The 25,686-nt window shown below is 39.7% G+C and overlaps 1 protein-coding gene across 1 annotated transcript; it reads left to right on the top strand.

Moving 5' to 3' along the window:
• The first annotated feature begins 7,524 nt into the window (after nt 1-7,524).
• LOC139732236 (uncharacterized) lies at nt 7,525-24,416 on the top strand. The gene is made up of 11 exons (XM_071643111.1): nt 7,525-7,917; nt 10,190-10,369; nt 11,833-12,020; nt 12,570-12,781; nt 13,645-13,741; nt 14,247-14,378; nt 15,064-15,261; nt 16,017-16,107; nt 17,758-17,881; nt 18,508-18,853; nt 23,995-24,416. The coding sequence occupies exons 1-11, from the start codon at nt 7,592-7,594 to the stop codon at nt 24,150-24,152; spliced, it is 2,052 nt and encodes a 683-aa protein (XP_071499212.1). The 5' UTR covers nt 7,525-7,591; the 3' UTR covers nt 24,153-24,416.
• Nucleotides 24,417-25,686: the final 1,270 nt, after the last annotated feature.

The raw sequence follows: 25,686 nt of genomic DNA, 5'->3' as shown, positions 1-25,686 counted from the left end.
GACAGCAATATTTTGATTTTATGTAAAAGGAACCGCCATCTGACTCTATTCAGAGGGTCATTCAATCAAATGAAATGCTGAAGATTGACTCCACAGTGGTTCTCAAAACTGGCGCACTGTCTAGAATATTCCTGCTTCAGGTAGCCTGGCCCATAAGTGGCAGCATTGTTTTCTCCCCCCCCCCCCCCACCTTTTTTTTTCTTTTCTTGGTTTCATTTGCATGACATGCAAAAAGAAAGAGCGAAAGATAGAGAGAGGTTTCGGGATTATAGAACAAGAAAGTAAAAAGACACATCTCGCCCTTTACAGGAAGTTTCAGATTTTTGCGACGGACATTCAGAGAGAGAGAGAAAAAAAACTGTTCTGAGCATGCGCAGAATCGCGTATCAAAGTCGATCTGTTTATAGCTCGCGTCGTCTGAGTTTTCACTACGCGTTCTGTGCTGTTTTTACATCCGCTCAAATCACGACGTAGAGAGCTACTTCAATGCACCGATCATATGGGGGCGCCATTTTTTTTTTTCATAGGTTGCGTCTCGGCGTAATCTAGAGCTGTTTTTCAACACGACGCAGGGAAGAGGAGAACGTCCGCGCCGCAAATCTAATGCTCCCTATTTTCTCAAGCGGTACGCACATAAATTATACATAAATAAGTGTGTGCATGGGCGTGGGCGCGCGCGCGCGAGGCGACGCTTTCTGATACGTCATGTAGGCCTATTCTCATCCAGACGACCGCTGGAATTGTACGTGATGCAGACTAAAGCAGGCCCTTGTGATCGTGAAAATTACGTAACAGACAAATTAAAGGTCATAGTTCATATACATAGTCGCACTTGCACAGTCTACGTTTGCGACAGCTTTCCGCACTGTGTTGATGACATGAGATTGCATACCAAAGAAATTCTATAATATATAACGTGCGCATGTTCGCGCCTGTTCGGGAGCGGAAGTGCGGTCGAATGCTTCAGCGAAAGCTGTAAAGTTCCCTGTCCTTCACCACCTTTGGCATTATGTCATTTTAGCTTATACCGGTACGGCTTGTATTAAAGAAACAACATTCACATCACAATCATTGTTTCGATATATACGACCTGTGTCCAGATTTTATCTAACGTATCACACGAGCTTACGGGACTTAGTACATTACTTTCAATGTTCTTTTCATTGATTAAATCAACGAGTCAAGATAATGTGCCATGGTTTTAACGACAAATGACGATGATAAGCTGTTTAAGAACATTTCTGCAGTTTTTACATGATTGAGACACTCTAAAAATGTTGATTAGGCCTATGACAGTCAAGTTTTCTGCACTGTTTTTGTTTTTACCCCCGAAGTTGCACATTCCTCAATCCTGTATCGAGACCATCGATGCCAGCAACAAGCTTGCGTATTACTATAATGATAAGTCATAATAACAGGAAACACTACTAAGATACATGTAATATTGGAGCAATTGTTGCTGTCATTTTGGAGACAAATGATTGCAAATGACAACTGCTTGGTTTGGTCAACGGAAAAGTATGAAAATTATCAATAGAATATGATTTTGGCCCATTTTTGTATTGATTAATCTATGCATACATATACCAATTGTTTATTTGTTTTTGTCACATACTCTTCTGTTGCTGGATTTTATATGATTCATATGCTTTTACATGGCCTCTAATGAAATATCTAAATGCTATGGTATAAACAATTAAAATAGGGACTGAAGGCTCCAGAGGAGGTAGCCATCACAGGGGACTCAAACCAGGGACTTCCTTCACGGTTGCTATATCCAAGTGGTCTTATCCACTATGGGCTGCTATACAATACCATCTTTATCTGCATCGATGAGATAATGCTTTAATGCTTTCAATAAACGCTTTTCTGAATGCACGATTCGTACTGACAAACGCCGCACCATGAATGATGCTGTTTGATGATGCTATGATACATGCGGCGTTATGAATCGTTTCCGGCATGTCCACTTGATATGCATACTGCACGACGAATATGAAACTAATGTTGCCGGTCATGATGACTGAAGTAAGCGTGACGAAGACGAGGGTGACGACGCCTCGTATCTGCGCACGATGTCGGGGCTGGAAATCGTGGTCCGCGCCCCCAGCAGGCTGACCATGGCCTGCAGCAGCTCGAGGAAAGAGAAGACGATCACGCTTCACCTGGCGATACGCGATCATGATAACATGTACATTGCAGATTAAGGCAATCAAGAGCGGCAGGAGACACGATGTTATCACTAAACTCAGCAGTGGAGAATGTTTCTTGACCAAGGTGTCCACCAGAGTTGAGTTGTCGAAGGTGCAGAGGCCTTCTAGAACGTCCTCTCTTATCGCAGTGTCTGCCCAGCAAGCGGCTGTTATAGTAACACCAGAGATGAAGACAAGTGAAACTGCAATTTTTACGATGATGGGTCGAACGACAGTGGGGTGGTACAATGGGAAAGCGATAGCCAAGTGGCGCTCAAATGCTATCAGACTACCGATTGTGATTGAGAAATACATGGTCATTGCAATTCCTATGATCACAAATTTGCACGACCCGTGATGAATGGATGCCCAGTCATTAAAACTGATGGTGGAGTAAGTAACAGACATCAAGACACTGCCTGTCATGTCGACAAATGTGAGGGCTTGATAGAGAAGTTTCTGTGCTCCCTCAAACACGTCTTCTCTGGTACATAAGATGTACATTGTTACAGGACTAACTGTAAGAGTTGTAAACAACACAACGGCATAGACCATACCAAGAAGGAAAGACATTTTACGTGTGTTCGGTAATTATATGTTTCTTCGAATTTCTTGGGCAACAGTAATGATAGCCTGTGCAAAGGATGCTATTAGGCCCCCTATATTTCTGCTGGCGTTTGTATGCGTGCTTGTTTATTCGTTTTTGATTCTTTAGTCCGTTGGCAATTCTATACTCGACGGCTTTGGAACGGATTTTTTTTTAGAGTAGATCCATTGTGGTCAGAAGTGACCAGGGATCAATGATCGCTTGCGATGCGGGTTATGATTGATCGATTATTAGTTAGTGAACAGTTCCAGTGTCCTTGACAGAGGTTTGCGCTCTCGATCGTGAGATGGGTTTATAAACCTAAAAGCGTTCCCTCTTTCCTGGCCATAAATCCCGGTAATAATAGTGTCAACAATTTTGATTTTCTTGCGCTCACAGTATTTATCACTAACAAGCCATGAGTGACGAGAACGATCGAATGCCATAACTACGAATGTATCAATAAACAGATAATACATGCATGCAATGTAACTTTTTCTTTTTGGATAAGCGCTGAAGTTGTGTGAAGATTTAAACGATGATCCAGTAAACTGCGATCTCCGGATGCGGCGACAAGAAGGGCAGATTATGTATTTTTGTCCCTTGCAGATCACTCCATTACTCAAAATATTTAAACAAAATGTTCATATTTTAATGATGGTCACTCGACAATGGACTCGATGCATATTCCGAACAATGCGGATAGAGAGAACACAAATGACAATGATACTCAAATGTTCCGTCGTCGTAGATAAGCCTCCTTTTCAAATTGCTGTAGATTATTTCAGGAAGCATTTAGCTTGTATCCTGATGCATGATCATGGCAACCACTTTATGATCCTCGGTAGAATCTGATCGAAGCTGCTTGGTCGAAGTCAATATCAATACACATTGCATAAACTGTCTTTTGCGTATTCAGGCACGTCACCTCAGTGTATCCATGTTACGTTATAAATGGGAGCACACCTGAAAACTGATTTTGATGGAGATATCATAACGGTCATTTAACGGACATAACTTGACAGGAGGGGTGAGTCCCTCCACCTGGACGCTACACACGACTGTAAATTCGCTGGATTGTAGACTGGCTTCGAATTAGCAACACAGAAAATCCCAGCAACAAAGAATCGATTTCGCGGTGAAGTGAAATGAAAGGCAATTCAAACCAGGCAAAATTGGTTTGAATAAGGGGGAATATTTCTATTTCAAGCGATTTAGTTCAATTTAGTTCAAATCGAATCAATTCATTTCAACTCAATGCAATCGAAATCAATCCAATCCGGTCGAGTTCCATTGAGTCATGTGTTGACAGTAAGTTGTTCCTCAACGACTCCGTGGTGTCTTGTCACTAACCACTTGACTAACAAACAGGTCGTAAGATGGCTGAAATTGTGCAAATTGCGCATATACGGAAATTATACCAGATTCAATAAGTATGATGATGACATTTCGTTCTTGGAAAGTAGGTAATTACAACTGGATGGGTGGATGACAAGTAGAAGTGGTTGCCTCGCTGTCCAACTTGAAGGAACAGATGCATCACAAAATGTAAAGAAAAAGTGGGAAAACTACATGCAATTGCAACAGAATATTGCTATTACGCCCCTATAGCTGTCACAGACATCTCAGCAACTTTTGTGTGAGAGATACACTATTGTGCGTTGTGTGTGTGTGTGTGTGTGTGTGTGTGTGTGTGTGCGTGTTTGCTATTCAAAACAGGACAAAAATTCAATCTCCCTGCTATAAATATTATAGCATTGGTAATATTCGGCGTCTCTGATACCACCCCCCCCCCCCAGCTTATTGTGATGTGAATCAAGTACTAAACTGAGCATTACCTCTAGATAATCATAACGGCTAACGTTATCAATGATCCATGTGCTCTCAGAACTTAGATATTTGCTTTTTTAGATCTACAGCTATCGCTCTTGCCTGAAGGAAAAAAAAAAGAGTTAGATGCATAGAAGAGATATAAAAACAACCAAAAGAGCAAACACGTGGCTTTATCATTAAAAGCCGAGTCTGAATTAAATTGAGATCTTAATTTACTGCTGAGCACTCGCCTCGTTGCAAACAATCATATAAAACTGGCTAAAATTTGATGATATGAGACACAGAGAGAGAGAGAGAGAGAGAGAGAGGGGGGAGAGGGAGAGAGAGAGAGGAGGGCGGGGGGGGGGGGGGGATAGGGAGGCACGCGTCACATCACTAACTTGACAGCGCTTCACCCGTAATGAAAAATTGAGTCTCCTTATCGCATTAATGTTGACATGGAGCAATATTTATCGTTTCATTCAAATTAATCACGATGATGGGCCGAGGCCTTTAGCACTTTATTGTTCTATTTTTCTTTATCCGTGTAGGCCTACATCAACAATACCCAATGTATATAATTCAGATTATAGACAAATACTCCTCAAACACCGCGCCCGCGCGCGCATACACAAACATTACTGTAAAACATGATATATTCGCGGCACGAAATTTTCGCGAATCGGAGCCGACGGCCTTTTTCGTGGCAAGAAATTTTCGCGAATTGCCTCTTGCGTTCAATGCATATAGTGTAGATAAGAAATTTCGCGTGCATTTTAATTTCGCGAATCTTGGCGCTCGCGAAATTCGCGAAATTAAAATGCACGCGAACATTTCTCGTTTTACAGTATACAGCCAAGACACGCCACTCACGTGTCTTATGCATGACTGCGTCTGCTTGCGTGCATTATTGTATACATGTGTTTTTGCGATAATATACAAATGATGCACAGGATAGAGTGTGTTAGTGTAGGCGTGGTGCACTCGAGGGTATTTACAATTGTGAAACATGCACGAGGCGAAGCCGAGTGCATGTTGCACTACATTGTAAATACCCGAGAGTGAGCTACGCCTCCACTAACGCCACGAAATAATCCTGTGCATCATTTGTTTTATAAAATGGGTCGAAAATTCGAAAACTAACATCATTTTTCAGCGTTTTTCAAGTACCTTTGTGGGTCAACACGTCCGAAGATGTTCGTCCCAAACATTTACGCACGTCGCACTCGCGGAAGTCCCGCACATACAGTATAAGTATAATGGGGGGTTGGGTTTCCGGACACTTAAGTTCCCGCATGAAAACTTACTTATTTTACATAGAATATGCACCCTTTACCTTAAAGACTTGATATAGACTCCTCAAATAGGCCTACTAGACAACATACTCTGAAAACGGCGTGAGAATTAACCTGCTAAATCGTTGGATTTGCTCTTCAAAGTGACTCCATGTACGCGTCCGGTCCCATAACGCTTGGTCTACTGTACTGTACAAAGTGTACGTATAGTAGAGTATACGTACGTACGCCACACATGTTATGCACAAGGGAAGACAGGCCGGCCGGCCGGCAGGCAGCCCGAACTAGAAGTTGTTTACAGGATTGACAGCGCGTATGCATGCAATTCATCAAAGGAGCCGCCGCGCGCACAGACGATCGGCAATCTACCATAGGATTACAGGCAGTGCAATTGTACTGAAGTAAAGGAAGGAGGTGTGTCTCATTTCAGCGCTTCCTATTGGCTACATTCTTGAACCCATTTTATAATTGGTTATAGGTGTGCTTGTTTGTTTGTTTGCTTGCTTGCTTGCTTGTGTGTGTGTGTGTGTGTGTGTGTGTGAGTGAATACTTAGTATGCCTACAAGAAAGAGCTCATATTGGCTACCGATACTTTGTAATTCACACAAAAGATATGTACATACAACCTGTTATTTCAACAGGTGTGACAGCAAGTGTTATTTGCACCCTGTATCAAAACCCCCTCCCACAAAGAAAAAACACATCACCACCAAAAACAACAACAACAAATAGACACACGCACACACACACATACACACAGACAGACAAGAGAAAACTAAATAAAATATTTTTGGGACAAAAGAAAAGGAAAGAAGAAAGGCATAATGTATGCGGAATCAGTAAAAGTAAAACGGAGGAAAGTTTTATGAGGAGGATGATGTGATATCTACAGCAGGGCTCGACACTAATCTCTTTTTCTCCTCCGGTCACCCGTTCGGACCACTAAAATTTTTAAAACTGAAGTTTTTTGTGGCCAAAAATAAAATGAAACATAACGATCCACTTTGAATTCTTCAGTGCCCGATCGAGCCACCAAAAGATAGCCATGTTGGAAATTTAGTGGCCCGGCGGCGTCGATTTTATGATGGCACCGGGCCACCGCTCATGAATGTCAAGTACTGTCACATCTTAGTGTAATCATGGTGAAATCGGGCTGCTAAAATGTATTAGCAGTTTTAATGCCCACGTGCCCTATGGTTGAAAAAAGAAAATGGCCGGTGTAGTCAAACCAGGAGTCTTGTACCGTAGGGTAGGTCTGAGGCATAGAGCTGCATTTACAGCTCTATGGTCTGAGGCCACTTGACGCTAGTCATTGGTTATTTTCTACAGCCATACATTACCACTTATGAATAGGTACACTGCTGCATGGTACAGAAAAGGCAAGAGCAGCCCGAGTATGCAAGGGACCGGTTTTCCAATTCTTGTCCGTGAAAAAAAAAAGAAAAAAAAGAAAAAAAAAAGTGCTCATCTTGAGAAGAAAGCACGTAAATTCAAGTTCTTACTGTCGGCGTTCCATACTTCACGAATTGTTGGTTTTCCGCACCGCTGATTACGCAATCTACTCCGAAGCTTCGTTTGCATTTGTTGCGAGTGTTTTTATAATGTTTCAACTTTCTTTCGGCTTTACTTTTAGCCCTCTTTGGCGAACGACGACGCGGCAGTAGGTGTGGTCATGTGCCAGAAGTTCACTCTGATATCTCGTAAAAATGTCTCTCTGGTACCGAATACTTCAATCATTTATCTGTCTCTCTGCTGTGCTCATTCAAATCAAGGGACAAGGGCAGAGCAACGAAAATGAGAGGTTTCTGCCCACATTCACTCCGATCGAGCCGGACCTTGGACTACGCAGTTCTTTGCTAACGGACAGATCTATGAATGGGACTACGAGTTCTGAGAACCTGAGCAAACTGAAAGAGCCTAGTAGGAGCCTGGAAACCGCAAGTGGCCAGAAGATCACGATATTTGACAACGTGCTCGACTTCAAATTGCTGAATGCAGTACAGACTTACTGCAATTTTGTTGCATCATGGGAGTAAGTGAATGTCACTATCACTGTCAAGTGTCAGTGTGCACACCACTCAGCGTAGCCACATCCCACAATCACGAAAACTGCTATCTCGCAATCTCGTTACGTTGTATGTTAGTATACAAATACGTGAATGGTCACGAGTGCAATGCCAATGGTACCAGATTTCGCACGAGGTGAAAAAGATCAGAAGATAGAGGCGCTCTATTCAACGAGGCGAAGCCGAGTTGAATAGTAATGAATAGTAAAGTTTAGTTGAATAGCTAGTAGTTGAATAGTAATAGTAATATCTTTTCATTTTTGAAGCGCCATGAGCTGAGCACTGAAAAGTGGACCTGTGTGCTATACAAGTAGCCACTATTATTATTATTATTATTAATGGTTATTAGTATAGTGCGCCTCATCTTTCACCAAGTGCGAAATCTGGTTCCATTGCACGAGTAAAAACCATACACCGTTTTATACAACACCTCAAGCGTCCACTGATGCCATTTGGTACTCACAGTCACACTCACAGATTCTTGAATTTAGCACAGAAATGGCAACCATTTTCTGTGACAGATGAATGAGTAGCCTCACAGTCGTAGTCACCGTGTATGTACATTGTGTACGTACGTATACGAAACGAAGTTGTTTAAAAAAATGAGTGACAAAAGTACGTGCTTGTAAAGCGCGCTTGTAATTGTTGAGTGCGCGCGGCACATGTTTGTTTATTGTGACATCAGAGCACGTCAGTTCGGGAAACCCACTCACAAGGGGGGCCTCTCCTTATAAGTAACCCGTCCCCCTTATAAGTAACCCCGTCCCCCTTATAAGTAACCCCCGGGGCACCCCTTATAAGGAGTCTCCACGCTTTTTTGCAATGCAACGCGAAAATGAAAGGACTGCGGCAATTCGCTTGATTATGTCCATAAAGCTTCACAAGTTTCCTAGTTTCTCACGAAATTTGAGCAAAATCGGTTTGAGGCATCATATCTAAAATCATGGATTTAAATGCGATGTCAAACGACCCATGCGAATGCTGAAATGCGAGCGATTACTGGCGTGAGTGTCGCCAGGCGCGGGATAGCCAGTCGCCACGTCTGCACTCAAGCATTGCCGCGCCGCCGCGTCTGGCGACACTCACGTCAGTAATCGCTCGCATTTCGGCATTCGCATGGGTCGTTTGACATCGCATTTAGATCCATGATTTTAGATATGATGCCTCAAACCGATTTTGCTCAAATTTCGTGAGTAACTAGGAAACTTGTGAAGCTTTATGGACATAATCAAGCGAATTGCCGCAGTCCTTTCATTTTCGCGTTGCATTGCAAAAAAGCGTGGAGACTCCTTATAAGGGGTGCCCCGGGGGTTACTTATAAGGGGGACGGGGTTACTTATAAGGGGGACGGGTTACTTATAAGGAGGGGCCCCCCTTGTGAGTGGGTTTCCCGAACTGACGTGCAATGGAACATTTTGGTCAAACAAAATTGCACTGCTGAGACAGCCAGAGCGTGCAATGGAACTTTTCACTAAATGTCACGTGATGGGCAATCGACCAATCGGATAGCTACATTCTAAATAGGTGTTGTATAATTTCTAATATATGCAATCAATCATCTATGCAAGCCAGGGCCTGGCCAGTGTCAACCTTTTGTTGATGTACTGTCAAGTAATTAGTTAACGTCATTCATATCAACCAAGAAGTGGTGATTGTCTTGTTAACTTCAGGGCTAGGGCCTCTTGTTTGTATCATTCAATAATCTTGGCAGTGATGACCCGCGCCCGATGACTGGTGAATGAACTCCCACTAAAGTCAGTTTTACCGCTGTCTTTGCCAAAAACCATTCGAATATGGTTAATCAATGTATTGATTACAAGTCATTATTAATTAATGCACTTAATCCTTAATCAGTATCAGTGCTGAAGTACATTTGACATCAAATTTAAAGTGCTAGAAGGTCTACAGACTTACACTGTACAGTGAAGGTTTAGTACTTTTACTGTAATCTGAATTACAAATCCCTATCTCATACATGTTTTTACTGAGGACAATTTACTACCTGTACTATATAATTATTGATTTACGTCTCAATTAGAGCATGTGAATTTAGACCTGTATTTGATAAATATTTTCTCACTCTTTCTGAATTTTGTAATGTGGAGGTGCATACAGTAGGGAACTCTTGCATGGGCCAGAGCAAAAAGCACTATTCCTTTTAAAATATTCATGTTCAGAGCCAGTGGACTATACATCAAATCTAATTTGAAGCCATTTTCCCTTGTCTCTGCCATTCAGATTTAAAAATACCAAAGCAGACGAGTGTGTAAGCCCCAGTCCATGGTTTGCAACGTTGGACCTTGAACCTTTTGAAAGCTCCGCTCTGCTCTCTGTGGTGAAAGAACACCTGATGGTCATGGACGACGGTGCCCCAAATGTGTTTCTGCCCTACTCCATCAGTCTTCATGTCTTTCGAAGGTGCTATATAAGTGTCTCTATTTATAACATAGTAAAGTTCTGCCATAAATTTGTGTTATTACAGAGAGTGGTACCATGTGCAAGACTAGATCATAGACGGCAATTTACCAGTAATTATGTTCATTTTCAAGAGATTGGAGACAGACTCAAATTACTGTACCTGCCAAAATATTTTTTTTTCTGGTCCTGACTGAGATCCTGATTATCCGAGAAATTTTGGTCTGCATATTTGTGACCCGCTACAACAAAAGGGTCCTAAAGTCGCGCACAGTCGAAGCCGTGAAAATCATGTTGGAAGTCAGAGCATCAAAATTGGTCAAAACTTACGATTTTCTGATTTTGACATATTATTGTAGTCTGACATATCTTCTATCATCTGTCGAAATTTTGAAGCAAAATGGTGAACGGAAAGACCAAAAAATAACGTTTTTCTGGTTCCAAAATTTGGATTGAGCGCCAGAGATAGGCTCCGCCCCTAACAACGACCAGAGTGATCTCATTGGTCAGTTTGCTGCTTGCCGCTAACTGAAGCGTGAAGCTCACACACTGCCCAGTCGACTGGTGCGTGCAGGCGGGGTCCTCTATGCCAAGCCGCTTCTCCTGGCATCCTGGTCACTGATTGGTCGGTGAGGAGACCGCCGACGCTGTGCTTGAATGAGCATTTCGAGAGTTGCTAGGGCTTGCCTTCTATTGTCCGGAGGTGAAAACTGACTTGCGTGTCCCTTGATCGCGATTGCGTCGCAAGGAAAACTTTTTGGGTGCTTTTCTCGAAACAGTGATTTCCCAGACTTCTCGACATACTCTCTTTAAAACATTGATATCTCCGCAGCCGATTATTTTTATAACATGTGTTATATATCAATTTAAAGCAGAAAGATTAGGATATTATGCCACGCAATTTTCAAATAATTGACCTCACCCGACTTTAGGATCATTTTGTTGTAGCGGGTCACATTTATCAAATGACATTAATTGTACTAGAAGGCCTATCAACATCGGAGTTTTAAGCAATTAACTGCGTAACAGTGGAAATAACAATGTACACTGTTCAGTGGCTAAGCTATAGAATGCTGTTATACTGTACATTGTAGGTAATGAAATCACACCACATCTAAAATAAGAAAGAAAGTGATCTATGACAATTGTTGTGGTGCAGTTGTATCTCAATTACTTTTTGTGAACTCTTCAAGGGCATTTGGAATGAAATATCAATAAGCATGAAATGGAAGAATAGCTGTGTGATACACTATTTGATACATTTGCAATTGGTTCAGTGTATAATCAGCAAGATAACCAAAGTTATTGTATCAGTGTGTGTACATTGTATGTGTACACATATTTAATGATTTTCCATTCTTCTGACTGGGATGTGATAATCTTCCGAACAAATTATAACAAGCAGCAGTTTATCCTTTACCAGCCCTGCATATATGTCTATTTGTTACTATCATTTTCTCGTGTAGGGGTGACCAGGTCTATTTGATGAGGGACAGCAGAGATGGCCAAACGGAGCGCTCTGTTCTCCTCTTCTTCAATCACTTCTGGCGCAAAAATGATTATGGGGAACTCTTGTTCTACGAAGATGACAATGACAGCTTTGCAGCAGTCAGTCCAAAATACAACAGAATGGTTGTGTGGGACAGTTCAATTGGTAAGAACTTGCCGCAAGGAACTGTGAAACTCTGATAATATGTTTTGTGTGTATTCCTTGTGCGTCTGTTTATTTTTTACTTCAGCTCAAATAAGGGTTAAAATTCAAGATATGCTTTTCTTGTCTTGTTTAACAAATTGGAAGCAAGCAACATGAGCTTTCCAGTAAAGTGTCTGATTTTTTTGCTGCCAGGAATAAGAAAATACTCCTGATGTTCCTTTACAAATCTAAATCCAGTCACCACAAGATTTGGAATCTCTCTTGAATCTCTTGAATATGTTTTGTCATACTTTCGATGAACTAATCCTTGTGTACAGGGTATTATTCCTTGTTTTCATAATAGCTGTTGTAAATGATTTTATTTGACCCCTGATTCAGTTTTGTAAGTGGGTTATTGACTGCTCATTTGATCACAATTTAAAACAAACAAACAAATAAACAAACAAACAAACAAACAAACAAACAAACAAACAAACAAACAAACAAACAAACAATGTCTCCCTTGCCCTTTTGAGCAATTGTGTCTGCTATTTGTGCATTTCTGAGCAGGTTATATTCACAAGCCCCCTAGCATGGACTTCAAGCAAGGAATGGTGTGTTTGAAGTTGAAATTCACAACCAATGAAACAAAGCATACTGAGGCCCAGCAAGCAATAAGCCGCCACATTGAAGAAAGGACAGATGCAAGACGGAAGCTCTTCTCTGAGATGAAGGGGTCAGAAGTGAAAAGTCTGCAGGATGTAAGAAATCGACTGACAATGGTAGGTCTTTGCCGTAAGTTCTACAATGTGTTTCTTTTATTTGATTTTATAATGTCCTCTAATTTTTTGTTCTTTCATTTTTTTTTTGAAGTGTGATACATTAGTAGGTAGGTAGGTAAGTAGGTATGTAGCAAAACACACAGAAAATCAAAGCAAATCATGTTGATATTCCATTTCAGTAAGCATTTAAACACAGCAGATGTTGTCTTTTGTCTTTTCTGTATAATTTTCTCTCAAATGAAATTTATGTTATGGTGCCAACATACAATAATTGTAAATATGTTTGTTCCTGTGTAGCTGTCTTTTTTGTGCCATAGGAGAATATCATGTAGCTCTGTACTGTGTGATTTCTTACATACTAACATATAAGCATATGAGTATATAAGCAGGTGCTCTCTCTTTTGTCTTGTACGTACCTCTCTCATGCCTTGTATGGTGTGTGAACAGTTTTTAGATAATTGTATAAATATGTACATTCTCTTTTGTCCTCTTTTCCTTAAAAACTTGCATTATCTACACCATAATTCAGGATGAGTTGAATAAGATGGATCTAGAATAAAAGGACAACATGCCTGGAAATTGTACAGACATTGCAAATCTTACAACTAGTGTATGTATTAGTGCATATAATCAGCTGGTATGACATTTTTCAGGGGTCTCATTAGCACCAGTTTCTTCACATGTTGCCCATGACATTGCTGACTCTAGAAGTACCAACTGGTCTTGGATCCGGAAAGAAAAAGAATGGATCAATATACGTGTAGCGTTCTTGCACATTTAATGTGTGAAGGCATAATCATCATAGTGTGCTATGAAAATCTGAAAAAGTGCTCAACTGTGTCAAAATATCAATTTTTTGACAGAACTTTACCACTCATCAAGGGAAGAGGGTGTATGTCTTTGATGGAATCTTCAATGAGGAGGACCTCATGAAGCTGAGGAACTTTGTACCAAGGCATGGTATGTAGCTGCATCATAATATGTAGACTAGCAGGCACCCTTTAACACAGTTACCATTGAGAGATACCAAAAATGGCTTTTTGGACACCACCTGTTTGCCTGTTCTGAAGGGTTCATATAGTCTTGGTTGAGACTTACCTTCAGGTTTCTAACATTTTTTTTAATGAAATAATGAGGAACCTCTTACAAAATATGAAAGAGCATGTAATTCCCAGAGGAATTCAATGTTTGTTTTATGAAAATTTATTTTGAAATGGCTAAGAAATCCAAAACAGAGTGATCCTAATAAAAGGTGAGACCCACCTTTTATTACGATGAAGCCTGGAGCCTCATCTCAACTGAAACTACATACAATCATGTACCACCCCTTCAATGTCAAGATGACTTTGCTGATTAGTAATGGGTGTGTAGTGAGCTTGATTTCAGAGCATGTCACAGGCCACCATATAGGTGCTGTCTCACATAGATGCCTCCATTGCTGGACTGTCTCCTTCTCTTTCTTCAGGTCACTTCTACTTTGACGACAGCCTTGATCTGGACAGCGACAACGTGCAGTGGATAGCGGGCTTCAAAATTGACGATTACGCTGGTAGCAAGATGTGGCCTGCTACGCAGAAGGTTGCCCACTTTGTGTCAGGTGGGCTTATAGTCAGACTTTGTCCTCTTTACATATGTTTAGACGTCTTTGCCATGGCTTTCCTTTTTGTTAAGTTCAGTGCGCTCTCATATCAGTGATGATATCAAGATTCGTACTTTGTGTGACTTTTTGCTTTCAATAACATTGTTGGGCAAGGATACCCCTTTAATACAATGAGGTGGCCAGAACAGTTGATTTTTACCTCAGTGTAATTGGTGTCTCATTGTGAATGTACTAAATGAGACACAAAGTCAGTGCAATTATGCAAAAGCAGCTGCGGAATTCACCTTGTTAAATGTTGTACCTTGTCATGAGAGTGCTAGTTATGCAAAGGGTTTAAGCAGGTTTGGACTTATTCTACAGTGCACTCCTAATATAACGAAGTCCTCAGGACTGGCAGTTTTCTTTTATGAATCGAAATTTCATTACATTGAACAGTATAGTGTATAAAGATATTTAGATGATTATATTGGGACCTGGATTTTTCTGTTGATGTAAAGAGAATTTTATTATAACCATGTTCGTTATAATGAGAGTGCGCTGATATTCTGGGTGCTGCATTGCAGTGAATTTGTCTGAGACATACATGGAGATATCATGGATCACACCGTCAGAGTATCTTTGGTAACATTCATGTGTTTGTACCAGCAGTGAAATTATTCTGTGTGTTGTCTGCTGCAACTAGGCACTGACCAGTGGTATCCTTACGACATCGCCTGCAACCTGCTACGGACCTATGACTACACGCGGATCCACGAGGACTGTGAGCAGCTGGAGAAAGAGTGGACGTTCCTTGTCTACCTCGCCACCAACTGGAGCGCCGACAACTACGGAGAAACGAATTTCATGCACTTCAAGGAGCACGGTTCCGAACATGTCATCAGTAAGTCGCTTCTTGATTCTTTGCCATGTTGTGCACATTTTGTGCACATTTAAGTCCAATTTTGATAGCACTTTTACCTTTCTGCTAATCTGATATTACTGTATTTGTTCGAGTCACGTTGAACATAGGGTTGAATGCACAAAGATACCCCTTTTCTTACGTGAACCCCGTGGCGTCAACTGATGTATGGGAACCTGGTATACCAGGTTCCCAAAGTGTAGACAGGAGTGTCTGCATTCATGGCCTAAATTCATGTTAGATTTTGTTATGCTGCCCAGAAAAATGACTTTAATAGAAAGATTAGAGTTTCTTGTATCAATATTTGTTTTCTTTCTGTATGGAAACTTTGTGTATTGCAGTGTTATTTGCCTCTTCTCCAATGTAGTGTATGCTTGTTTTGCTGTAAAACCTCTATGAAAATGTACATAGCGATCAAGGTTGAGCTCAGTAGATGTTTTATTTAGCTGACCTTATTCACGGCATCTTTTGTGTAGAACAAAATAGTTTGTGAACCCATCAGCGCACGCTCTATTCATACCTTGTGCCCGATCGATATTTCCATTGTTCGATGGCACGTGGAAGGAGCTCAGAGAATTTTCAGAGGAACGGATCAAAACTTGCCCTGTCCCTTAAATACCATTTTTTTATTTTTTTAAACATTTTTTACAATATACCAATTTTCAAATATGACCATCTTGCTTATATATGGGGCTTCGATGTGCTAATATGTTTTTTTTTTGTGTTTGTTTCATCAGGTGTTATCCCCAGGTTTGGGAGAGTTGTGATCTTTGAAGGAATCATACCCCACTCAGCCCGGCCTCCAAGCCCAGCCTTCAATGATGCAAGGTTTGCACAAAGTCGCAGTAAATACACGATAGCCTTGATTTAGTTACCCCCCCCCCCCCCCCCCCCCCCGCCCCCCATATTAAACTGTTCCTTCCGCAATTCTCTGATTGCCTTTAATGCCCCCAAACGAGATTCTTTTCGCCCGTCCACAGAGAGGCACACAGGTTGGTAATCCAGCTGTGTGAAGGCAGTCAAGCGGTTCATTGTGTCCCCCTTTCTACGGTCAACTACATGTGCCCATGAACAATGGAATATCGATCGGGTGTGAGGTATGAATAGAGCGTGCGCTGATGAGCTCTCAGAATCTTTTGTTCTACACAAAACCAGGTACCTGAATGAGGTGACTGGGGTCAGCGAACCTGCATTTCTAACTGATCTCAGCCTTGATCATTATGTACATGTTCGTACAAGTTTACAGCAGAACAAGCAAAAAACTAAATCAGGAAAAGGTACATACTACTGTAAAACCCCTTTTTTTTAACAGCAGGAGAACAAATCCTGAAAGAATAAACTCTGATCTTTTTATCAAACCCACTTTTCTGAGCGTTTTAACACAAAGAAACATGAATTTAGGCCACTGAAGCAGGCACCTTTGTCTTCATTTTGGGGTTCCCGTAAGGAACGGGTTAAGTATTCTGAACCATCTCTGCTATCTACACCCAATATCAAGATATGAATCCCTGATAACACCAAGGTCTATAATGTCTTTCGACAGCCCTAAATTACTGTATAGTGAGTCCCTGCTAACCTCAAAAGTTGATTTGATATACAATTGCTATCTGCATAAAAGATATCTTAGTTCCTCTACCAAGTATACTGATCTAAATAGGACAAATTTGGAGTTTCGGTTGGCTCTACCTTTTGGAATTTACTTCATAAAGCTCAAACTTTTAGGCGTGAGGATACTTTCTGTTACATAAGAACAAATATTTATAACCTCCTTTGTTATTGGTCACTTATGAAACAGATGGAGAAATTAAAACAGGCATTTATTAGACAAAACATGGCAAATGTTGTTTGACAGTGGTCGTTCTTATACTTGTCATCAAGGCTTTTTCTAGTATATGCAAAATGGCAACTCATTTGTCAGATGTACCTTGTGTGAAGGAATTATTTTGCATAATGTTTAATAGGGTATCCAGAGAAGAAAGTAAAAGTCAACAATGAATGAAGGAATGAATGAAAAATGTAACAAGATACTTAACCCATTTAAGACTAGTCCCTGAGTATACTCAGGCAGGTGTCTATGGGAAATATGTGTTAGAGCAAAATCAGCTCACCCTTAAAGGGTTAAGTACAACTTGTAGTACTTAAGTAAAGAAACTTAAGCCTTTATGTGCCCTAGCACTTTAGCCCAACGGTCTTTATTAAAGCCTTTTCCACTGGCATTCAGCTATCCAATCAAACTTGACCATTAGTTGTAGATTAGCAAGCCTACCCGACGGGTTTAGCAATGTGCTTCAATCCAACAGGAGAGCCTTGGTGACACAATGGGGATTAGGGGATTAGGTAATCTCTACTCAGTTAGTTTCCAGACATCAGTGCCTATGGGCAAAGAAAGCACTCCAGCCTATGTGCCAATCAGCGAATGAAGCACGGTATGAAGGGTTAAATATTCAGTCATTGGCACTTCTTTTATTCCCCAACTAGACTCACGTTTGTGGCCAAGCTGTCCATCAACGAGTGGGTCGCCCGAGTCAAGTCGCTTAAGACAGAGTTTGGACATGAGGCAGGGATGCATCAGGAATGTCTGGGTCTATTTAGGAATTATCACGTGAGTTCCTTCCCTCAGTGTAAGAGCATAATTTGCCCAAAGCTATTGCTTATTTCTTTGAGGGAATTGCTACTTTGTATAGACTACTACCTATCAAACTCACATCTTGATTCTGTTATTATCTTTCATGTCGGCATGCTCCAAGTTTAAATCAAATTTGATACTTTTTCGTAATAGATAATTTGCCAACAAGTATATATTCTTGTCTCTAAATGCTTATCTTTTTATTTGTCTTTAACTCTCAGTAAGTACATTTGTACGATATATCGCATAATAATCCTCTGAGTAAAAGAGCTTTCAAACTTTTTGACCTTTGAATGCTTAAAATGAGTGTTTGTTGCACACTTATGCAGAACTCAAATGTACTTTTGATAAAGTTAAATTCAGTTCATTTGAATGCAATTCAATTCAGTTCAATCTATAATTTCCATCCAACAAAAGTTAATGCATAATGCAAAGTATACATATGATAAATTATGCTGTTTTAGCAATTCTTAAGAACTAAAGAAATATAAGTCAAAAAGTGTAATGGATTATTCAGAGATCATGTCTATTCTCATGGGATTGCTAGCCATTAGGGGATGAATTAATCTTCTCATATTCTTGTAATGACATTCCACACCTAGGATAAAGATTATGAAGAACAATACAAACTCCAGCTGTTGGAAAATGCCGAAGAGTTGAAGGAGATTAACAGCCTCTACGCTAAGAGGTTTGACAGGAGAAACCATCCCATGCTCCTGGAGGATGATGAAGATGATGCTGCTGATGATGATGAGGAGGAGGAGGAGGAGCAGGCGGTGAAGGAGGAGGAAGAGGAGGAGGAGGAGGAGGAAGATGAAGAGGAGGAAGAAGAGGAAGGAAATGATGAGGATGAAGAGACACCAAGCTCCCACCAGTTTGTCTCCAGTGATGAAGAGGCTACAGAGGAATATGCAGAGTATGATGAAACCCACTTTGCGGATGATGAAAGTGAGTATCTCACTGATGATTACATGTGAATACAGTGCACTACCGTTATAACAAACACGGTTATGACGAAATTCCGGTTACAACGAAATAAAAATCCAGGTCGCAAAAGTACGGACTCTGTGTTTTTATTGTTTATTTGTTCGGTTATAACGAAATTTTGATAATTAAAGAAAGAAAACTGCTGGCCCTGAGGACTCCATTTTAACGGGAGTCCACTGTATGACAAATTGATTGACAGTCAAATTGAGCTCACAATTTGATATGGAATTTATTTTCAGTGCTGGTACTGCCATTATTTAGTTCAGTTATGAAACAATATTTGGACAGTGTCAACATTTCTCCAGTAGTAATTGACAAATAAGAGCCTGTGGTTCAGTTGTTGTCATTATTAGTTAGCTAGTACTTATTCTGGATAAGTTAGGAATCAATGGTATGATATTTACAGTTATGGAAAAATGTCAGCTCATTCTCTCACCTAGTACAGACTTTTTTAAAGTTATATTTTTTAAGTGATATTTGTAAGTAATTACCGGTATAGATATCTCCAGTTTTTTTTTTTTGTCTTTTTTTGTGTGTGTGAGTGTTCAGGCCGGTAGCCAGGGGGGGTGCGTCGGGTGCGTACGCACCCCCCCCCCCCCCCCCCCCCAAATTCTGAAAGGTCCACTTTTTCATAGTAACGGTTTTTAGCAATTCTCAAGATAACAATCCAAATAAATATAAAGACACATTATATGCTACGTAAATGTGGAAGAGTACGTTTAACAATGTTAAAAATAATTGTACGAAACCATTTTGTTGTATGAACCATCGGATCGTCCCCATGCACACAAACACAAATGTTATGTATCAATTTGTGCGAGCTATTACATATGTGACAGTGCACCTCAAAACAAACAAAAAATCGCCAGACATGAATTTTTAGTTAAGACCATATTCTAAAAGAGCAGACTTTAAGCTTTAAAATGATGTATAACTCAAATCAAATGGACTCTCCTAACCTATCTAAATATTGGAAAGAAAGCACAACCTCAGGAAACGTGTGAACTGAGAAAAGAGGCTCTGAAGTACAGTGTCTATTCAAGCGCTTAATCTTTACCAAACCGTGCTGGCTGTGCGATGAATGGGACAAAAAACAGGAAGTAAACCACTGGAGTAACAACAATGAAGGGATTATCAGATTAAACGTAAATTAAGCATGCCTCATTAACACATTCTGTCCATAATTAATGCCAACTTTCAAAGCAGTGGCATTATCCTTTCAAAAGTTATTAGAGTTGAAAGTGAAGAGTGTGGACAAGGTTTTTCAGAAATGAAAAAGGGATTCTGAAGACACGACTAATCACACTATTCTATCAAAAATTTTCGAGATAAACTGCTCAAAAAGCACATTTTCCTGCCCGTTTTATGATACCAAATCTTAGCATAATGTAAAAGAAGACCTGCTCTTTCATAAAATATGAAAAAGTCAAGTTCGGCTAGGTTGACCCATTTCACTAATTTTCAGTCCTCACGCAAAATCAGTGTGTGCGACTTTATGTTCGTTTTGAGGTGCACGGTCACATATTGAAAACTTTCGGTCATCTGCGAAGCCGCGCTTCCGCGCGAACGCTACAACACGTAAAACGGGTCAAAAATCGACGCATTTTTCCACAAAATCTGCCATAACTTTTAAACTGTTTAAGAAGCAAGCTTGGGGCGCCCGGATTCTGAAAGTGGACACTTTAGGGATTATTTATGTGTATATATCTTTATTGTAACATTTGTAGCAGTGACGCAAATTAGATCAGAAAAGTACCTCATGAGTAGAATTGTCTATGGCGAACAGTCCAAATTTGACGAATTTGAGCATATTGTGCCGTCTTGCAATTCTTCCAGACGGGATATCTCGAGAACGGAAGATCGCACAAACTTGGGGCGCACGGTTTCAGAAAGTAGAGGTTCTGCCCATTTTTGTGACATAAGAATCTTGTCCACTGGTTGAGCAGTCGTGACGCAAATTTGCAGTAAAGCTAGACTACCCATTCACAATTGCTGTCATAGGGAACGTGTCACAATCCATACAGAACTATCACGTGACGAGACTACCAACGAAAATTTGAGCCGTTGACCTTCACTGTCTGCCGTTGTCAGCAGTGTGACAGTTCTATTGGTTCTCATTTTAAAGTGAGCCAAAACCTAAGAACATTCTCACTTATAATTTCCAAAGAGTATTATGCAGTCACGCAAACTCATTTTAGTTGTATTTCATATAAATGTAATGGGTAAGAGGGTATGAGAGAGAATGGAAAGTGCTGAGCTATGAAGTAAAATGGTAAAGTAAAAAGTTTGTCAGATAGTATTACAAAAGCCTGAATATTGCAAGAGCTCCGGAGTAAAAACAGTCAGTGAAAAACCCTATGATGGGGCCTATGTACAACTGTATGATAGCATTGTGAGAGCGTTAGACTGCATTGTGACGCATCGTTATTTAATTTACATTCTTTATTGATATATTTTCATAAATATCTCAGGTAATGAGTCGGATTGGATTACAATTCTCACTTACAGCTTTGTAGAAGTCTGAGTCAACAGTATCACACAGTACTTCAAGACGTATTATAGTACAAACGATTTCTTGAGCCTGCACCGTTTCAGGCTCTGTTCTGGATACGGCGGTAGAAACTCATTCTTTTTTGTTGTTTATTTTATCATTATTTACTAATCTCTTTTCTAATTTACAGGTAGCGGATTTCTTTGCAGGCCAAATTCGGAAATGTAGTGTTGATTATTACTTATACATTTTCTCATGTTGTGACAGTTCTATTGGTTCTCATTTTAAAGTGAGCCAAAACCTAAGAACATTTTCACTTATAATTTCCAAAGAGTATTATGCAGGCACGCAAGCTCATTTTAGTTGTATTTCATTTAAATGTAATGGGTAAGAGGGTATGAGAGAGAATGGAAAGTGCTGAGCTATGAAGTAAAATGGTAAAGTAAAAAGTTTGTCAGATAGTATTACAAAAGAAACTCATTCTTTTTTGTTTGTTTATTTTATCATTATTTACTTATCTCTCTTCTAACTTAAAGGTAGTGGATCTCTTTGCAGCCCAAATTCGAAAATGCCTAGAGACAGCTAGTAACCAAATATGCTACTATAATTTAATAAATAAGAAATAACCATTCCAGTATATATCTTAGTGTGCACAGTAAGACAGATCAAATCAAATAGGAAAACATCTGAGCACTAAGCCTGAGGTCTGAATTTGCACTCAACTTCTTCCAATGGCTAACGGATGTTTAATTTTTGAATTTCACTGACCTCCAAATTTCACAAAGAAAACCTTCTTAGCATGATGGTTAATATGACATTTGACTGATATTGGAGATGTTTGTGAATCGGATCTACTACCTTTAATATTATTAAATCTAAAATGATTATTTGAAAGTTTGGAAATGCTGGAAATATCCTACCACAAGGAGGCAAAATATAAATGGTTCACATTTACAATTCATTTTTTTTTTTTAATTTTCTTATTTATTTTTGTTTTTGACAAACTCGCATACGAACGGCTAATATACTGTATAGTAAAGTGAATGTTTCATCTTCCAAACAGCATCCAATGGGATGGAAAATTCCAACTGAAAGGTGGACACCGTGACCATACTCGCTAAAGAAAACGCGTAATAGGGGTCGTTTTTTCTCACGGATTAGATGGAAAGTGTGATGTACGAGCGTATATAATCAAAGGGTATCAAAAAGGCCGAAATTTGGGAAAATGGTATATTGTTCAATCATGATGAAGTACTTCTTTAGGGTGCAGGAAACATTTAAGGAATACTTGTTTTTAAGGCCCGAAGAAATCATATGATCATTACTCATTTAGGGGCCATTTTGAAAGTCCATGTATGAGCATGGTGTCCACCTTTTAATTGTCGCTACCCCTCCCGGGACAGTATCAAAGGACCGTTTTGTTAATTAACGCAATCCCCCCTTCCTTTAAAAATCCTGGCTTCAGGCCTGCTAACGCGGGTATACAATAGAAAAAATAAAAGTTAAAACAACACCAGGAAAATCACTATTCTCAATTTTGCGGCGCGCTACGCGCGCAGAGTCTCGAACACAATTAAACTTTGCAACTTCCTGGCAAAATGAGTTTTTACTATTTCCTAGATGAAATACCGTAACGCGATTGCATGCAACAGACAAAAATACAAATTTCCTCGAGACTTTAAAACGTCATTAAAACAGTCAAAATTCACAATTTGCGGCGCGCTTCGCGCGCAAATTCTTATACAACTTTTGTAGTTCGGTCGTCCAAAGAATATATATATATATATATAATTGTGTGTGTGTGTGTGTGTGTGTGTGTGTGTGTCATCATTGGTAATGGTACCGAAGGTCCGTTTTTTTAGTGACCGCACCCCCCCTTGAAAAATCCTGGCTACGGGCCTGGTGTTTGTGTGTGTGTGTATGTGTGTGTGTGTTTGCATGTGTTTTTTTTTTTTAAATCTCTATAATGTCTGAGTATGTCTCAACTGACTAAAAGCATTCTATTTCTTACACTACAATGAGACAACAACAGAAATAATGTAAGTGTGAGACTTACTTTGTTTTGGGTGGTCACTAGATGAGTGAAGAATGTAATATTTAGCATTGTTTGAATGATGGGTATAAGATGTAACAGCCAACCAGTGCTTTGAACAGTGGAAGAAGGGTCAATATACCGTACCATGGTATCTAGTACCGATAATTGCATCTACAAGCTTCACTTGTTGTTATGCTACTACTGCTACCACTGCTACTACTACCGCTGCTACTACTACTACTACTACTACTCATCATCATTATTATTATTATCATCATCATCATCATTATGATTATGATTATGATTATGATTATGAATACGATTACAATTATGATTATGATTATGATTATGATTATATTACATTATAAACTTGTGTGTTTGTTCTTTAAGTTTGTCAGTTTTAACCCGTTGAGGACGAGTCCCGAGTACAGTGTATCGACTTTGGCAAGTGTCTATGGGAAATGCATGTTGTAGCAAAATCAAACCGTCCTCAACGGGTTAAAAAGAGCCATATTTATTGAAATTTTAGAGTATAGAAAAACTGAAATGGTCTGCTCCTGTCCTTGTTTTTAATAGTGTATCCAGACGTACAGATGAGGAAGAGTTACATCATGAAGCTTGTGTCGGACAGAAGTCAAGATGTTGCCCTCCTGCGTGAGCACTATGCGCAGTTCTTGTTGGACATGAAGGCCATCGAAGAGAAGTATGTGAAACAGCTTGAGAAACTTATCTGAAAGTTTTTGAAAAATACTTGATTAAACATTGATGGAAGATAATGATAAATGTGGTCAGCATGTGGTGTGGAGTCTGAATTTTTTCTTGGGAATGTGGTGGATACATTGTTGAATTAATCCATGGAGTAGAAGTGCAAATTTAAATCGCTTTCCTGTATGAATATACGATAACTTCTACTTAATTAAGTACTAGATTGCACTAAATTCCTTGAGTATGTATATGCCTCTTTTGGGTCTCTATGCTTTACTTTATACTATGGACGTTTACATGCTGCCAGCTGTATGAGACATGTTTACTAATTCTAGTCAATAATGATCAAGAATATATTTATGTTACTATGTTATGCACCCCTTACCAAAGTGTTTTAGTAAACAAATAAACACGCAAACACATATGTGTGCAATAAAGGTATACAAGTTCATGAATACAAGTATATTATGTCTTTTAACTCAGCTTGTGGTTGTAGTGTGTAATTATAATTTTAAGTACAACAACATACTGCAGTGATAATGCTCCCGACTTGTGGCCATGTGACTTTGTTTTGTTTTGTTTTGTTTTGTTTCATGTTATTTTGTTTTTCTTTACTGTAGCTATTTTCTTATCAGTCTTCCAATACTGGCAAGCACCAGTATGTAGCATAGTACATTGTATTTGATTCAAGCAAGTGAAGCAGTTGAACAATTACAGCCATTTCATGGAAACCAATTCATGGCAATTGATTAATGCAATATGAGGGGGGCAAGGTGGCTCAGTCAGTAGCATATCTGCCTTTCAGTCAAATGGCTTGGTTCACGTGCAGAATTGCCATCCCTTCCATAGATGCAAAGCACTCTGTCCCTCGGATAGGACATAGAATGGAGGTCCTATGTGTGAGAGAGTCGCAACCCATGCATGCTCAAAAAAGATTCCACTTCATATACATTCAGTTCAAAGAGCAGGATGTATAACCCGGTGAAGTGGTCCACTGCAAGTACACTGTACTTTTAATGCATACAACTGGACAACATGGAAAACCATCTAGTGCAGCTGGATATGGACTATCCAGCCATCTTTTTAGATGGAAAATGAAAACAAACAAACAAACAAACAAACATGTCTGGAAATTGTGATTCAAGTCATGAATGTACAGGTGGAAAACCACCTAGTGCAGCTGAATATGGATTATCCAGTCATCTTTTCAGATGAAAAATGAAAACAGACAAACATGTGTGGAAATTGTGATTTTGGTCATGAATGTACAAGTGTATCTGAAACACCACCGTCATCAGTTCATACATTACAGTAACAGTACCAGTATCAGACATATTGTAGTAAGTTTGAAAGTGGGGTACTTTGCAAATGTGAAAAGATGATGTGTATTGGATGGTAATTTTTGCTTGATGAGAGGCTCATTTTTGTACAGTAGTACATTGTACACCACACACTGATAATCTGTGTGTTGGATTACAGAAACAATTTTAATGATGTGTTTGCTTGAAGCAACTCTTACTCCAAGTAAAGATTTGGTGTAAATTATTTGAGTGAGAATATATG

Source organism: Diadema antillarum, unplaced genomic scaffold, assembly GCF_040938485.1.
Source record: "Diadema antillarum isolate AM-2024a unplaced genomic scaffold, OU_Dant_1.0 seq00000407_RagTag, whole genome shotgun sequence".
Classification (NCBI taxonomy): domain Eukaryota; kingdom Metazoa; phylum Echinodermata; class Echinoidea; order Diadematoida; family Diadematidae; genus Diadema; species Diadema antillarum.
The sequence above is the reverse complement of the archived record's forward strand: the minus strand, read 5'-3'. Positions and strand labels throughout refer to the sequence as shown.

What these genes read in the sequence shown, in the direction of transcription:
- LOC139732236 (XM_071643111.1), top strand. Translation starts at nt 7,592, where the DNA reads ATGTCTCTCTGGTACCGAATACTTCAATCATTTATCTGTCTCTCTGCT. An exon ending in TGTGTGGGACAGTTCAATTG is followed by an intron (nt 12,021 to 12,569) that starts GTAAGAACTTGC and finishes ATTTCTGAGCAG; the next exon opens with GTTATATTCACAAGCCCCCT. An exon ending in GTCTATTTAGGAATTATCAC is followed by an intron (nt 17,882 to 18,507) that starts GTGAGTTCCTTC and finishes TTCCACACCTAG; the next exon opens with GATAAAGATTATGAAGAACA.